Source organism: Calliphora vicina, chromosome 3 (genome assembly GCF_958450345.1).
Source record: "Calliphora vicina chromosome 3, idCalVici1.1, whole genome shotgun sequence".
NCBI lineage: Eukaryota > Metazoa > Arthropoda > Insecta > Diptera > Calliphoridae > Calliphora > Calliphora vicina.
Window position 1 is genome coordinate 37,617,446 of NC_088782.1, and position 18,408 is coordinate 37,635,853.

The 18,408-nt window shown below is 31.4% G+C and overlaps 3 protein-coding genes and 1 non-coding gene across 4 annotated transcripts in view; 1 reads left to right on the forward strand and 3 right to left on the reverse strand.

The window, feature by feature from the left end:
• LOC135953298 (oocyte zinc finger protein XlCOF7.1-like) overlaps positions 1-18,408 on the forward strand; it is a 107,857-nt gene that overhangs the window by 60,119 nt on the left and 29,330 nt on the right. The gene's annotated exons all lie outside the window — the stretch shown is intronic.
• LOC135955401 (RING finger protein narya-like) lies at positions 1,134-1,868 on the reverse strand. The gene has a single exon (XM_065505752.1). The coding sequence runs from the start codon at positions 1,866-1,868 to the stop codon at positions 1,134-1,136; it is 735 nt and encodes a 244-aa protein (XP_065361824.1).
• Positions 9,678-18,408, reverse strand: part of LOC135953297 (elongation factor-like GTPase 1) — a 328,020-nt gene continuing 319,289 nt past the window's right edge. Inside the window, exon 6 of the mRNA XM_065503116.1 lies at positions 9,678-9,980. Within this exon, the coding sequence (XP_065359188.1) occupies positions 9,792-9,980 (189 nt within the window). The 3' untranslated portion in view covers positions 9,678-9,791. The remainder of the gene's footprint in view (positions 9,981-18,408) is intronic.
• On the reverse strand, positions 17,116-17,247 carry LOC135956105 (U4 spliceosomal RNA). Its single transcript, XR_010576345.1, has one exon. It is a non-coding gene; the product is annotated as a U4 spliceosomal RNA (small nuclear RNA).

Sequence of the window (18,408 nt, forward strand, 5' to 3'; positions counted from 1 at the left end):
TTACTATTTAAAATCGAGAAAATCGGTCCACACAACCTCGATTTTTGACCTATATCTGGATTACTAAGACATTAATATAGACAATATGGATATCTATGGACCTTTGCAACGACGTATATAAACCATTGTAAGTTGGACCTAAAATGGGTCAAAATCGGAAAAAATATTTTTTAACACGAATTTTTTTTTTCGCTAAATATTAAAAAAAACAAGTAAGAGAGCTATATTCGGCCGTGCCGAATCTTATATACCCTTCACCAAATTATAATTTAAATTTTAGGTTAACAAAATTAAAATTTTTTTCCAGTTGTTTTTTCGAAATTGATTTTTTAATTTTTTTTAATTTCAATTTTTTTTTTTAAATTTAAATTTTTTTTTTATAATTTATTACAAAAATTAATGAAAAAAGTTTTTGTTGAAAAAAAAAATTCGGGTTATTATATTTGGGGGCTACGGAAAGTTGATTTTAACACACAGATGGACAGACGGACATGGCTATATCGACTCCGCTATCTATAACGATCCAGAATATATATACTTTGTGGGGTCGCAAATGAAAAATGTAGAAATTACAAACTTAATTATACCCTTGCCACTCATGGTGAAGGGTATAAAAATTTAAAAAAGAAATAAAAAATTTAAAAAAACATTTTTTTTTTAAAAAAATGAAAAAAACAACTTTGGAAAAAAATTAATTTTGTTTACCTAAAAATATTTAAAATTTTGGCATAAATCATTATTAGCGAAACAGCTTGCATTTTTATAAATTTTTTTGAAGCACAATACGTTAACATTTTTGCCTGCTCTCTCTTAGTTTAAGAGTTATAGAAATTTAAAGTCAATTGAATAGTGCTTCACAATATCTTAATGGTATAGATTTGTTCCAAAATTTTAGTTTTGAAGTATAATTTGGTGAAGGGTATATAAGATTCGGCTCTTATTTGTTAAATCATCAAATATAAGACCAAATTTAAAAATTAAAATTTAGTAAAACAAAATTTGAAAATTTTGTTATTTTGTCAAAATCATAAACACTTAAGAAATAATGAACAATTAATGTGAAGATTTATTTAATATTTCATATCAGGAACTTGCTTAAATTAAAAACTAAATTACAAAATTTTAATTAAACTTTAATTTAAAGAATTAAATGAAAATTGTGGATTCAATAGTTTATGCTGAGAAAACGGCACTAAGGGCGGTGGGGTTCTTTGCTGCTTAGAAACCTTCTTTACCATTATTGTCCCCTCTGTAGTTATTGAACTGCTATTATTATCACTTATAGTAGGGCTATTGGGTAATACCAGATTAGGTCTTATCGGTTGAGTAAAACGTATATTTGTGTTGGGTGGATAAAATGAAACCTTTTCTGGGCTATGTCTTCGAGATGGATAACGTGGCCGGGGTTGGGATGTAATTGGAGGCGTCATATAATTGGCATGTTCGAAACGTCTATTATAATATGCAATATATTCTCGTAATTTACGTATTCTTTCGCGTTCATGTGCAATATGACGCACGATTGAATCATCCAACTTAGTATAACCTTGAATTTCACTTTCTACTCTCTTATTCTCCTCTGCATTCGTGCGGGACATGTGCTCGACCAGACGTTGCTCTTGATCATTATGAAATTTCATCTTTTTTTTGTAGTCCTGATACTGTTTCATGGGACTGACAAAGTACTCAGCCATAGATGTTGGCATGTCCTTATTGACGGCTACAGCTGTGAACGGACGCTTACAAATACTGCAGTTGTCTTGTACGCAATCATTGCAGAGAATGTGGCCACAACGTGATATAAAGAGTTCCATAGATGTTTCGTATTTTCGACGACGAAAACAATGATTGCAATAAAACTGAAACATTTTTGCAAGTTAATTTTAATTTTTAGACTTCAGCTTAAATGTTGTTGCTTGTCTGCTCGTGATATTAAAGAAATAACGGTTTTTTTATGAGTCATTGTTACCGTATTTTTTGAAAAGCAATGAAGCATTCAATGTTGCCGGAAATCGTCTGTTGTTGCGTTTCTAGTTTACCGGACTGTTTTAGTTCCCGGGAAATATAAAAAAAATTTGTTTATTACCGGTACCTTTACCCTTACAAGACCATAGTGGGGAGGGTATTGGTGCATTGCGGCAATCGTATGATCCTACCTTTAGTCTTAAATGTAAATAAATATTAAAAGTTAAGGGTAGCAAAATATTAAAAAAAAATTATTGCAGATAAACGGACATTTTCCTGTTTATCTCTTCATATAATTCAATGTAAAATAATCGATAAAACCAATATTGGGATCTGATTTATATCCCTAAATCACAAAAATTGTAATTATCTTTTAAAATAATTAAATTCTGAGCCGTTTAGGTTGGCATGTTTAAACTCAATATTGTAACTAATACATACTTCAATTGTTACAACCTGCGTTAAAAAAATATTATTATTAACCCTCATTAACACAAAGTTAAATAATAGTTATACTGATTCAAACCATTTTAAATGATATCAAAACACATCAGGAATAAAAATAACCAATTTGGCTATAAATAACCGAAACGGCAACGCTGGTTCGGCGAATTTATATATGAATTCGCCTTGCGCTGGTTATATGATTGTCTCTCTCACACAGTGTATAAAATGAAATGTTAAGTAACATATCAGATCTCTTAAAATTTTTTTGTCTTTGCTTAATAAAATCCACATTTTTCAATTGGTGTTCCTTCCCATTTATTAAAAAATCTACTTTATTAAACATCTTTCGAGAGATTTGTTAAATTCTTTTGTTTTTAAGCGAATTTTTATGTAAAATATTTTATGAGGTAATACTTACAAGTACCTGCAATAAATATTTAGTTGCAATGAAACACAATTACTAATTTTAAAATCTTTCTCACGACACAGACAACCGGTTCCGGAGATTCATTACCCATAATTATTTATTAGCTTATATTCAAGTGTTTAATTATATGCATTTTGAAATAATTTTAATATTAGATCAAAAAAATTAAATTTTACTTAGAACAATAAGAAAAATAGACTGCAAATGTTTTTCTCAAATTACACTAGTTTACAAGGTTTTTGCTCATGAATTGAAACATATGGGGATGTATGTATTTAGGTCTTCCAACTTCGGAAAAAATATTTAAAAAAATCCTGGACGTCAAACTTTTGAGATATTTCTTAAAAACGAAACATATAAAAATGTACATTAAATTAGGACAAAAAAATTAAAAGTGAAGTGTTTTAATCTTTTGTTTATAATTATTTTCATTTGTCTCCCTCACGAGACTCCAACAGTAGTCTCCTAGCATATTCTGATTCCAAAAACCTTGATAATTAATATCGAAAAACTTCAAATCTTGATGGGAATGCTCTCCATGTTCGTCACTCAAGTGTCCGAGGTTTTCCGGGATAAAATCCACATGAGAATGTAAATAGTGAATTTTGAGGGACATATTTACGCCCATCAGTTCAAAATTATGTAATAAATTCGCAACAATATCACTGTAATTTTGACTTTTATTATTCCCCAAATATTCTTGAACAACAGGTTTAAAAGAATTCCATGCTGCTTTTTCAACATCGGTTAATAGACACTCAAATTTGGTATCACCCAAAATTTTTCTTATTTGAGGACCCACAAATATCCCTTCTTTTAATTTAGCCAAAGAAAGACTCGGGAACACACTGCATAAATATTGAAATGCTGGTTTTGTCTTATCTAAAGCTTTTACGAAATTTTTTAAAGTAAATAAGCATTTTGCAGTGTTTGTGTTATAGGAAAACCTCGATTTGACTGAATAATTTTTCCGAAAATAAAACAAAAATGGTCTGGGTTTATTTTACATTTTCTATAAGATATTTTAAAATAGTTTTTACTTTAGAGTTTTGTACTTAATAGCGATTTATTAACGTTTCTCTACAGGAAAGATGTCCTTTTAAACAGTATTTATTTTTTTCTCGTTAATTTTTGTTGGAATTTGTCAAAATAATACAAGTCTGAAAGTATCTGGTAGCTTCTCCAGAGTGTTGAGTACCCAAAAACGATGTAAATACTTAAATACCACAATTAGGTACACTACAGTATGCATTAGTATTACTCAGGGCAGGTGAAAAATAAAAACCCATATATCTCAAAATTTTGACTTATAGGTGGGAAACAAAAAATGTTCAATTAACTAGCGTCCGTAGCTCTTCTCAAAAATATAAGTTTCATTCTATGAGCAAACAAAAATGTTTGATTTGTAAACTTGTGTTATTATAGAATTAACTGCACAGTAGCAGGGATGGAAAATTCAGTACAAAACTAGGAATTAATTTTGATTAATTCGATTAGCGTGTTTATAATTTCGTTATTAGCCATGTTATGACTAAGATATACGTCGTTTCGGTTGCCGAGCCATTTCTCCGGTCCACATTTTTTTACGAATTTTGATACCTAACTAAGAACATAGTTAAATTTTTTAAATTTAATAAAAAAATTTCCCTTACAATTTTTCTAAATATCTGTGACATTTATTTCACTTGACATAGTGTCGCAGAATAATCTCTGTAATAATTGAGGGGATTGAAACGGCTTGCTATTAATTCATATTGTCATAATGTCCTAATATTTTATGATAGTTTAAACAAATTGTACTTTAAACAAAAAAGTTCTAAACTAATAAGACTTTTTGAACTACATATGGGCAATTCCATATCATCGTACGTGACATTTGTACGCCCATAGAGTGGAATAGATTTTGCAAAAATAAGAGTATCTGAAAAATAATTTGGTCTTTATGTTCCATTCAGAGGGTACTATATTTTAAAATAATAAAAAGTTCTTTCGAAATATTGTTGTCCAAAATATTGATCGAAATATATCGCACGTGACATAAAACGGAAATCATTTTGAGGTACATGTAGAAATATGATCTAAATACTTTCACATAGCAACATTTTATTATTTTCTTCTATTCAAATCATCTTGAAAAAAAGTTTCAAAGGTTTTTGTGTTTTCAGTCGTGGCAGCGATTCTCGTGGAATTGCCCATATGTCATAAAACAATTTTTTTAAACCAGGAATTGTGTGTGGGTTTTTAAAATTCAATTTCTGAAATATTCTACTTAAAAGTTTCATATTTTTGGACTCGTATAAATCATTGATTTGAAAATATTGTCATCTGATCGAAAATAGAATTTTTTAAAAAATACATCATATTTAGACAAAAATTGTAAATTTGGAAAATTCAATAAGAGGCTTTTACGTCTTGGTGCACTTTTTGATAGAAAATCTAATGGTGGCAACAAATATACGATTTAGGAAAAAATTTATGCGCGGCTGGTTTTGTGATAGTTGAAATTTTTAAAACATCAACATTTTCTCAACTTTATAATTACATGTCTTTAAATCAGGGAAAGGCAACCTATACTATTGCATTTTACGATTGTATTAGTTATACACTCTCTCCGCTCTCACCACGAAACGGTGTTGCCAGTAAACTTTCGTCGCTTTTCCCCAATTAAAAATGTAAAATCTCATATTGTTCATCATACATCTTTAAATGTTGGGACATATTTTTTTTCACTGGCAACGCTGATTCTTAAATTGTGCGATAAAAAACGATACACAACCTGCTTGTTTGAGTTCTCAAGCTAGACTGATTAAAAGTTGTTTATTTCTCTACAATGCGTGTGCACACGTACGTAAGAGAAGAGTAAATGAAAAACGCGGCGCCCATGTTTTGCCTTTCCCTGCTTTAAATTATTAGTTTAGATGTTTTCGGAGAAAAGCTACTTGTTATTTGAATACAAAAATAATAATTCAATGAACTCCAAACTGTTTAGAGGTATTAGGTTTGAGAAGTACTGTTTAGTCAATTCATAAACCCTATTTATATTAGTTTGTAAATCATGATGTGTGTTTATAGTTTGAGATCGTCCACAAGTCAAATATTTAATAGTTTATAACTAATGAACATTTTGAATAGGTTTAGAATAATTATAAATTTTAATTTTATTTTGAAAGCAATCAAATAAATATACCTTATTATATTTCGTACTTATTTAATTCTAATTTTTTTAAAACTTTAAGTATGTATAAAAGTTTCACAATTGCAATCACATTTGTGAATCCTATTTAAATGTTATAATTTTATAACACTTTTATACACAACAAACTATAATAACACATTCCAAATTTATGAAACTACCTACACTAATCTGTTATAATAAATTTATTTTTAGTAAATTCAAACACCTTTCATAATATTCTAGCCAATCTCTAAACCTCTCATATAACAGTGTATGCCTTTAATGAGTATAACATTTATAATAAATTATAGCACAATATTCTGCGCATGTTCAATATTTGTTGCAGAGCGACATTTTTAAATTATCTAACATTTTATGTTTGGAAATTTTTAACAGTTAAAAAAAAAACAAGTGGTTGTTATTCTTTTATTGAGACGATTTAATAAGGAGCAGTTTGCTATTCTCGTGTGAAAGTGCAAGACTTCCGCATTATTACATCTTAAATAAAGATTGTTAATTAAGATTGACATTTATTTAAAATTTACCTTTTAGTTTGTAGTTCAAGAAGTAAAAACATTAGTTTCAATGAAATGTTTAACCCCCACTGGCAATAAAATAAAGTATTTATCAGAATCTTGTCTTTTATTTAGTGTTTATTTTTGCTACAACTAACTAAGTTTGTCATTCCGTTTGTAATTTCCACAATATAATTTTCCGACCCTATAAAGTATATACATATATTCTGGATCCTTATAGATAGCGGAGTCGATTAACCCATGTCCGTCTGTCTGTCTGTCTGTCTGTCTGTCTGTTGAAATCAATTTTCTGAAGACCCCTGATATCTTCGGAATCCGAATCATCAATAATTCTGTCAGACATGCTTTCGAGAAGTTACCTATTTAAAATCAGCAAAATCGGTCCACAAATGGCTGAGATATGAGGAAAAAACCAGGACAACCTTGATTTTTGACCTATATCTGGATTACTAAGTCATTAATATAGACAATAATAATGATAGATATTTCAAAGACCTTTGTAAGTTGGACCTACAAAAAAAAATTTAAAAAACAAAATTTTTTTTTTAAATTTAAAAAAAAAATTAAGATTTAAAAAAAAAAAAATTTAAATAACAATTCGAAAAATTTATCTACTGGCAGACTTTTCACAACTTGGCAAAAGAAGCCAATCATTTTTGAAATCAGACACGATAAACACAGTAATATTCATTACGGAGTGTCTACAAAAACGGCTTTTACCTTTGTGAAGCAGCAAAGAGTGTCTTCATATTTTTGCCCCGATTTGGCATCATGTCACTATTGAAAAAGACCTTTGAATGGTATTATAAAAGAATTATAGAACACAGGAAAGGTTTCCCAGGACATGGGCCCTTATTATGAATATGTAAATGTATTATATGAAAGGAGGAACAAAGCTTTTAGAAATTTAGCACTTCAGTTTATAAAACAGTTTAAAAATAAATCCGAAAAGCGCTATACTCTCCCCCTAGATCCTACATCATATCAGAGGTTATCTACTCGATTAAGATCTGGACTCGGTGGGGGCCATATTAACATCACTACCAGCTGCTTCGTGATGTGTGCCCACTGAACAAACACGGCATTCTGATTCTGATCCATTCTATGTGGTATCTTGAAGGTTATTCAAAAACACCCCAAACCATTATAGAACCACAGGATTTGACTCCTGCTTTGTTTTTTCCCATCTGAACCAAACTGGTTAAATTTTGATTGATACACTCCAGATCTAATTATTTCCAGTAACAAAATGTCTTATTAATGTGTATAAGATGATCGTTTTGGTGTATCCATAGCGGACGGTGGGCAATTCCGCGACTTTTTGAATTTCGCGGCTCTTAATTAAAAGGACAATACTGCTCCTGTCAACAGGCATCTGTCAGTCGATTCTGCACCATCAATTTCAATGGTAAACAAGTGGATTACTGAATTTCGTTGTGGCCGTACAATGTTTCCAAATGTCTCGGCGGAAAGAGATTTGACTCCAACGATTAAAAAAAAAATACATATTTTGATGACCTCAAGAAATCTTATTTTTTTGGAAGGGATAATAAAAATTGGAGAAACGTTGGACAAAGTGCACAGACTATGTTGAAAAATAAAATAATTATGATAAGACAAACATTTTATTATCATTATTAGTAGCATAAAATATATTATTGCGATCCAATGAAATCATATTATGATCCAAAGTAATTTTTGGGAATACACAAATTAGTTTTAAACATGTAAGAGAGCTATATTCGGCTGTGCCGAATCTCATATACCCTTCACCAAATTATACTTCAAAATAAAAATTTCAAATATTTTTAGGTAAACAAAAATATTTTTTTTTGCACTTTTTAAATTTTTTGGAAATAAAAATTTTCGAATTGTTTTTTAAAATTTTGGAATTTTTTTTTTGTTTTTTTATTTTTTTTAATATTTAGCGAAAAAACCTTTAGTAAAAAACAGGTTAAAAAATATTATAAACAAATTTTTTAAATTTTATTTTTTTTTTTAATTTAAAATTTTTTTTTGTTTTTTCATTTATTTTTAAATATTTAGCGAAATAAACTTTCGGGTTAAAAATATTTTTTCCGATTTTGACCCATTGTAGGTCCAACTAACTATGGTTTTATATACGTCATTGCAAAGGTCTTTGCAATATCTATCATTAGATATCCATATTGTCTATATTAATGGTTTAGTAATCCAGACATAGGTCAAAAATTGAGGTTGTCCTGGTTTTTTCATCATATCTCAGCCATTTGTGGGCAGATTTTGCTCATTTTAAATAGAAAGCATGTCTGACAGAATTATTGAAGATTTGAATCCCAAAGATATCTGGGGTCTTCAGAAAATTGATTTCAACAGACAGACGGACACGGCTTAATCGACTCCGCTATCTATAAGGATCCAGAATATATATACTTTATAGGGTCGGAAATGAAAAATATACAAATTACAAACGGAATGACAAACTTATATATACCCTTCTCACGAAGGTGAAGGGTATAAAAATGCTAAAAAATTTCCAATTGAAATTTGTTGTTGTTAGCTTTAGGAAAGCTAAAGAAAACTAACAAAACTATAGAACAAATGTAGGTATTTGGTATCAAACTTACGCCAATTTCGCCTAACAACCCTGTCCGATTTCAATTGTTTACAAAGTAAACGTTAACATTTTAAACGATGGATTTTTACATAGGAAAATTAGAAATTTAAATTGATTAATTTTATTACTTTACTTTCCTGTATCAAATATTATAGACAAAATTATATTAGACAAAATTGTGCCACCAATTTGTGAATATAGTGTAAAATATTACAACTATAAAGTCAAAATTGCTGCACACTATATATCAAGGCGTATTAACAAGGTGAGTGCATAAAATCAGCTGTTTCTTAATTCGCTGTGGTTTTATGTACACTATATGTCAAACTTTGTTTATGTTTACATTTGTTATTGTAAATAACATAGTAATATTTTAATTCGCCTTGATTTTGACATTTACCGTACATTTTAACAAAAACAAATTGCCTGTTGTTTTTGCATTGTTGTATTTGTTGCCGGGACGCACTCACCTTGTTAATACGCCTTGCTATATATTTTTAAGAATACCTGAATAAAAAAACTTGTCAAAAATTTTTTTTCATAATATAAAATTTATTAGTATTTTTTTTTTGTACAAAAATATTATACAAATTTTTAAAGCGGCACTCATTACGTTTATGAGTTTTTCGAGCATACAGCAGCAGTCTACTTCTTTTTGCTTAAAGTACGTTGTTTCTCAGCATGTTCGACCACCTTTTCGTCGACATACAGACCCTTGCGGCGTCTAACGCTGTCCATATAGACCTTGGCACGATTTGCTGAATCGGCCTTTTCACCAAAATGCATGAATTCCTCTTCCGTTGTAGGAACCCAAAATGGATCAATATCAATAACCTAAAAAAAAGAAAACAAAAATACATAAGTAAATAAATAGATTAGTATAATCATTTTACAGTTAACAATAACAGATAAATAATGTCAAAATAAGGATTAAAAAATGAATTTAAAGGACATGACGCCTTCAAGGAAATATGACAGAGGTTTTTTCTTCTGTCTTTTCAATATTTAACAGCATGACATTAAAATGATGTCAGGCAAGAGAGACGGAGGGAGAGACATTGACAGTCATAGAGTTTTAATATTTCCAAAGCAATATTAATGAAATAGTGTGAAGATATTAAATAAAATTTTCAATGGAAATACTCTCGATAGTTAGCTACACTAAACAATAGATCCTTGCATTTATTGTTTGTTGAAAAGGTTTATTTTTAAGAGACGAAATCACAGTTTGCGGTATTTATCTTTTGCGCCTGCTTACAGAGGATTTGGCAACTTTTCAAGTGTTTCTTTCAAGTACCTTCCATTGTCTAACAATCATCATGGGATGTAAAATGTACGTGATTTTCTATTTCTTTTTCGTTTTTGTTATTGTTCTCTTTAACAGGATTTCTATTGCCAGCATGTTTCCTCCTCACGAACGAATGGCGTTTATTAGTAAGCAATATTCTCCTTTTTTTTGTTGAATTGTAACGAATTGTTGTTTTATTCATTGTTAAAATGGAAGGTGTTTTTTTTTCTCATTTCATTTGTTATTCATTAAATTTTCATGTTTCTTTTGTTAGCTTGCATTTTTCCAAAAGACCAACAAATGCATATTAAATGAAGGACCAACATCATTGTTTTCCCGCTTTGTTTTGTTTGTTTTATGTGTAGAATTCACAGGATGTGTGCACTTGAGTATTTGCGTGATAAAACACGCAGTTAAAAGCAGTGGGTTGTATTTTCACAATAAAATTCCTATTTCCAATTTTATGGCGTTTGTTTTGTTGTCTTTTTCTTGAATGGTTTGTGTTATTTTTTTGTTTGTATCTTTTTGAAGACATCTTAAAGTGCGCTTTGAAAAATTTAATGAATTTATGAAATATTCCTTTGCTGTATACAGTAAGTGAGTAAGTACTTGAATTGAAGTGAAGTATCTTTTATTATTGTGATGATATTTTTAAACAATGTATTAAAATGTACACATTGCTAAAATTTTATCAGCATGATGTCAAAAGTAAATGTTGAACATTTGGGTACAGTGCGTTATAAAAGTCAACAAACACTGATATGAAATTAGCTACATACAATTTTTAATAAAAAAATATTTAAAATTAACAATTTTATGCAAGAGCAAAAATGTTTCATTATTTTTCTCTTCCTATATCAAGCTCTGTTGAAATACTTATAAAATAAACAAATAAACATTTTGATGAAAAATCGACAATCTGAACTTTGACCCCGTGCAAGATTAAATGATTAAACTTTGCCAATTTGGTCAAATCTTCAATATATATTTCCTTAAAAGTGGGTCATTCTGATTTTTTTAAACTTGAAAAAGACTAAGGCCAGTTTTCTCAATGTATCGACTAACTGCCTGTTACTAAATGTCGACATAAATTTATTAGGCCGATAAACTGTCCGTTAACAATTTTGGTTTTCTCAATATACCGACAAAAAACATTATTTTTAGATGGCAATACCTCTCAAAATAGATGTGAAAGTTGGAAACCCTGCCTTCAAGTGACAACATGTTTACATAAATCAGCTGTTTAATATGGCCATCGACAGCCGAAAACATTTGAAAAATTCATTATCCTGCATGTAGTTAGGCCTGGCATAATAAACTCTTTCAGCATTCATTTGGAACTCATGTTTTTCGAGTTCATCCTCCATCAAATTAAATAAAATTTATTTAATTTCGTTTACAAAAACACAAACACATAAAAACTATGAACAGCAGTCAGCTGATTGAATTTATCTGTACGATAAATAATTGGTAGATGAGGTCGGGTTAGCTTAATGAGAAAACGGCCCTGTGGTCGTATAGAAAAACTAGGTAACTCCACGTTTTGTGAAAATTGAGGTAACACCAAAAATAGAATGTGCGTTTCATATATTATCACTCTGTCAGAACCAAATTTTGATATAGTTTCTCATTTAAAAGTTATTTTTATGTAAAAACTTGCTAACTTCATGCATTTTTTAAAAAAAACAAGGCAACTCCATAGTTTCTTAAAACAAAACAAAAAAAAAAATTGAGTTTAAAACGACGTTGTTTCTAAAACTAAGAGGGAAAGATCGAAATAGAATAAATTCGAATATTATAGTGTAAACAACAAAGTTTTTTGCTTCAAAAATTGTGTGTCAACAAAGCGTCATATGCGGAAAGTTCTGCTTTACTTCTTTAATTTGAAAAAAGTGCCGCTGAAGCACACCGAAGCTTATGGTGAATGTGTTTCATCGATTTCAACGTGCGAGAGATGGATTGTGCGGTTCAGAAGTGGTGATTTTGGATGCATTACTCAATGAAGAATGTTTTCATACAAATAGAAGCTGAGAAATGCATCTTGAACGCTATAAAAGAAAATAATTTTTGCACCTAATCATTACTTGCGATGAAAAATGGATCCATTACAATAAACCAAAGCGTATGAGATCGTATATGAGGCCCGGCAAACTAGCAGAATCAACACCAAAGCCAAATATCCATGGCGCTCTGGTAATGCTCTGTATTTGGTGGAACCAAAACGGTCCTATCTATTAGTTATGAGCTGCTGAAATCTGGCCAGACAGGGAACCTGTATCAAAGCGAGCATTGTCCGAAAAACGCTCAGAATATGCGGCCAGACATGAAACCGTAATTTCCTATTATGACAACGCTCGGCCACATGTTGCAATACCTGTTAAAAAGTATTTAGAATAAAGGGGTTTCGACGTTTTGCCTCACCCGCTTTATAGTCCAGATCATGCCCCGTCCGACTACTATTTGTTTCGATCGAAACAGAACGCTCTCTCTGGGATACGCTTCACTTTGGAACAGAGTATCCGATTCGTTGTTGGCCTCAAAAGATGAGCAGTTCTTTTGGCTCGGAATCCATATGTTGCTACAAAGATGGGAAAAAGTAATAGCTAACAATGGCCAATACTTTGACTAAATGGATATTGTACAAATGTTTCAAAATAAAAGCTAAAAATTTAAAAAAAAATTCCGCATTTTTAAGCACTACTTTCAATAAATTTATATTGTACAAATGTTTCAAAAGAAAAGCTAAAAATTCAAAAAGTCACGGACTTATTGACCCGCTCTCGTAATGTTGATAAGTTTAATCCGCTGAAATCGAACGGAATAAGACTGAAAGCTGCGGATAGTGCTAAGTATCTTGGTATTATTCTGGACAGGAGACTATCCTGGAATCTGAACATCCTCAAAGTGGCCATAAATTGCATGGAGCATGGTTTCTATCGGAAAATCTATGAACGTGTTCTTAGGATTACTGCTATTCTGATAACAGAAGCGGAGAGGTCATCGCCATCGAAAGCACTATGCTAAGCTGATTACCCTTGATACAAACTTATATGATCGTTGTCGATACTCAAACTTATCCACACATAATGAAAGGTATGTTACGTTTTTATTTACAATAACAGCCGTAACTGTAGGAGGTTGCTTAAATTGGATGGTCAAATAACACCACTTGGACTATTGCGAGGCCGACATGACCCCTGATATGATTGGACTTATTGGTTTCCTTCGCGAACAGATCAAATTGCTGGTATCAACTTGTATCGATCTGTGATCGATCTGATACGAGTAACTTAAAATATTCTTAATGGAATAATAACTTGGTAATATTCGGATCAAATATTGTCATTTAATACGAAAAACTTAAAAAAATTGGATATCGTCAGTAGCTTTTAATAAATAAAAAAAGAAGATCGATCTGAGATCACACATATTTCTGACCTTGTAAAATTTAGACAAATTGGTCCAGAAATGTTAAATCTCACATAAAATTTAAAATGTTTTGGAGCATGAATTACAAGAAAATTAAAAAAACACCTATTCCATAGGCAAATGAAAAACATAAACGAATTATCAATATTTGAGTATTGTGTTGCATAATCCTAACTACTTGTAACATCATCGTCTATAGGGCATGGAAAGACACCAGTATGTCTGCCATTTATCAGACAAAAATAACAACAACTACAACACCATAAATGCGAACTCAGAGCAAAATTGACTGTATAAGAAATAAACAAAAATATATAAAAAAAAATGAAAAAAATAAATAAATGTACAATATTTATACCTAAAAATGAATGTATGTATGAATATTTGTTATATCTGTATCTCATTGTTTGTCAGTTTGTACGAGTAGTATCTTTAACGAATTTCTTCTGCGAACTTTTTATTATGAAGTTTTATTTACTGCGCAATTTCTAGAGAATCCTTCTTCTTCATCTTCATCATCTACACAACAGCTGCCAGTTTCAAAATTTTCTCTTTTTTTTTTGCTTTAGCTGATTTTGTTTTTTGTGCTAAAGTTTTTTTTTATACAGTGGTCTTGCGATTGTGTGTGAATGTGTGTGCAGAAAACATTATTTTTAAATTAACATAACCATCCGAAATTCTATACACTTCCAGTGAAGTCCTTTTCACACACACTGTGCTCCCAGTATCACTGTCTGAATTTGTCTGTATTCGGAACAAAACAAAAAATGCAAAACAACAACCAACATCAGAGAGCAAACAAAAAATGAAACGAAAACAAAAACTGAAACTAAAAAAAATCTTAAAGATCGTTATCATTGTAGCTTGTTTACACGCGCATAAAACACAACAATCACTGTCAAATGAACATACCAGAACCATGCCAAGGAACCAACCACCACACCATGCATGCATGCAGTAGATAGATGTTGGCTGGTGGAAGAGTTCTCCACACAAACACACACATGCTTCGATACAAAAATTATACCTGCAAACAAATATTGGCTGAGCATGAATTCGCATTCGCATCACCACCACATCATCCATCCACATCTTCGAGTTAAAAATCTGTTGTTGTTTGTTTGCTTTCTTGGATTTTGTTTTTGTATAATTTTTTTTGTTTGGTTTTTGGTGATGCGTACAAATGAGCACTACAGTTTTACACCTTTTGGAAGAAAAAGGGTTTCTTAGCAAAAGAAACTCTACATAAAAAACATAAATAAAGGCAACGAAACATAGTTGGTTTTTTTCCTCGCTTTGCCAAAAATACGTTTATTTTCTTGTTAATTATACGCATATCATGCAGAGTTGTAGGCGAATTTAAGAATACCCTATATATGGCTCACAAAAGAACTACAGGTCGCCTTACCCTTGTCATTTCCCTAGCCGCAATTGCTACATTTATGCCCGCTTTTTAATAAGGAAGGTCCAGCCTTTTGTGGGTGTCTCCACATCTGACAAAGATTGTTCAATTTCGATGCTGTCTACCGCCTTTGCGTTTAATAGATTCCTTCAGTGCTATCTTACGATTGAGAAATCTTGTACCTTATATAAGATCATCACTAAAAATATCGTTGATATTGATATTGAGAATTACCCTTTGGATACACAATATCCTTCTTTAGTTCTTCACTATACTTAAAGGTTTGTCTTTGAACTATATTTCCTTTTCATAGAAAGACTATACGGATATTTTCTTCATCTTGTCGTTGACGTCAATCAACAATCTTTTTAAAAACTGGTTCCACAAATCATCTATGATTCTGGCATAGCAAATTTTGAGAGAATATCCTGAGTATCATATCCATCGCATACGAATTTGTTGTTGGGGTGACAGGACTGCTGTCGACGAAAGTTCTTCCCTGTGGGAAAAAAATGTGGCCGTATTAACAATATATGGACAAATGAAATTCGGATCGTTCCGGAACGAAGGACCAATTGTCGTGAGAACGCTGACGAATAGAGTTATCTGACAAATTTTTGGATAAAAATGCTGTATGGAGTCTGCATTGAGTTACTGGAGTGTATTTTGTGGATCATATGTATGTGAATCATATTAAGACGGAACTGGCACTTTTCACAAGGAGGTATAAAATTTAAAACCCCAAAATTAAATGAAATCAGACTGAATATTACGAATAGTAATAAGTATCTATAGTACACACAGTAGTAACCGAATTTGTAGCCAATCGAATGATTCTGCCTTTGTGTCCGAATTATACAGTTGTGATTACAAAATTTTAGAAGGAGTAACAACAGTTTCTGTTGATGTAACCAAAGATTGCTATGTGTGCAACCGAATCATTCGATTGTAAACAAATTCGTTTGCTACTACGAATCTGTTAACTCTATGACAGGAATCTCAACATCTCAAATAGGATAAATTGGCCCAATTTGTCCTTATATTTATGCAACAGAGCAATTAGTGCAAATGATTCCGAATGGATATTTAAAGTTGAAACTGTCTTATAGGATGTAGTGTGAGTGGAATGTTGCCGTTGCACATGTTGTTAGGACTACTAATATTATGATAACAAAATCGCTGCAGTCCACGCCTTCGAAATAACATTTTCCTATGCTAAGCTGGTTACCAGGCGGATTTCATGGCGATACAAATGACCCTCAATTTAATGGTAGAGGCATATGATCTGATAAAAGAATACTGAGCCGGAGCAATTGTTTAGCGAATTCATTGGCCAGTATGAGGGGCGGTGATATGACTGGCCCATTCTCTGACATTGTTCTTGGACTTTGAAATGGCTAGTCCAACGGTCAAATGTACTATAGCGAGGTTAACATGTCCCGTAAATAATGTTAGCAGGTCGGGATTATTGTTTATATTGATTATTGAAAATTGCAGATATAAACTATTAGAGGACACCGCACATGGTACTTACGATATGGGGCAAGTTCTACTGTTCAACGACTATTGTATAAATTGTCACAATGAAGAAAATATATCTTCTAGTCTGTCATTGCATAGTCTTGGTTAATACGAGATAGCGTATATTTATAGGTCACATCCATCTACTTATTCATCTGTGAATGTGGTGGGTTTGGCATGAAAACAACACGCGTCAATTGATGGACTATTGTAGCAGTTGTCACAATGAGGAAGATACGATATTTCTTCTAGTCTGTCAATGTATGGGCTTGGCTAATATGAGGGAGAGTATATTTGGCTTAGATTGAACTGAGTATGAAGCTCAGATCAATTTACTTATTCATTAAAGGTTTAGCGGTATTTCACGTCCCCATGGCTGGGTATTGGTTAAAGTTTTCAACTAGCAATAATCGCATCTCGGTAGAACCTCATTGGTTGCGATATCGCCTCGATAGTGTGCTGAACTATTAATCTGAGGGTTGCGGGTTCGATTCCCGCCAGAAACTCTGAGTGTAACTGCAGACAAGCAAAACGCTTCGCAGTTTGTGTTTGTTTAAAAAAAAAAAATCATGGACTTGCTATTAGACACTGACTTCTTTGTAAATGTTTTCTAATCCAAAACCAACAATGGAATGCTCCATTAGATATTTGTAAAAAATACTACTCCGTGTTATGCAGTTAGAACATATCCTTGATGGTCGTTAACTTCTAACTTAATAAATATCTACTCCATTTCCAGAAAAATTTAGTGTCTCTAGTAAGGTACTTTAAATGCACTGACTTCTAAATCTTGTACCAAATTAGTCTTTCAAAAATGTTATTCTAAGCATGAAGCTAATATATTGAATATTCCGATACGGTGTTTTCCGATATCCTGTAGCTATTGTTTCTGCAGATTTCTTTGCATCAATTTATGATATTCAACGACAACTAATAATAGATATATGATTTTTGGATGTCCCAATTATCCTTGCAGTCTAAAGAATATAAAAATTGTATCTATTCCCGAAACTATTACAACTTAGCAAGTACAATTCTATAATTCTCCAACGAGTGTCGCCTCCCCAAAACCCATTTTTAAAGGATACACATCATACTAAACGCAATACATACTACTCCTCTTCTAATTAACACTTATTTTAATGAATCCTCTTACCACAACCACCGCACCACACAATGTAGTGTAAATTTTTAAACCAAATACAAAAACAACAATGCAATTCCTACAAAAAAAAAAAACAAAAAAACTTAAATACACCTCAAAAATGAAGAAAAAAATAAACAAAATGAAAAGAAAGAGAGACAAAAAAGTATACAAAACGTGACATAAACAGATTAGGGAATGAACAAAAATAAACAACAAAAACCAGAAAAAACAAAAAAAAAACTCAGGCACGTTGTTGTTGTCGTGATTTCAAGTGTAATTTACGCAGCAGTAGCTACCGAAATACGCTTGAGATTATTATCGCACCGCGCTCAAGTGCGGAGCGATGTCATTTTTACAAAAGCAAGATTTGAGGGTTACCAAGGCTGGTTTATTTAATTTAAGTTAAGTAAAGCCCAGAAAATTATATTGCTCGATTAGAGTGATTTACCAGACTTAGATATAATAAATTTTCTTT

Bases quoted from the DNA above. Each gene is read 5' to 3' on its own strand.
- LOC135955401 (XM_065505752.1), bottom strand. From the start codon at position 1,868: ATGTTTCAGTTTTATTGCAATCATTGTTTTCGTCGTCGAAAATACGAA.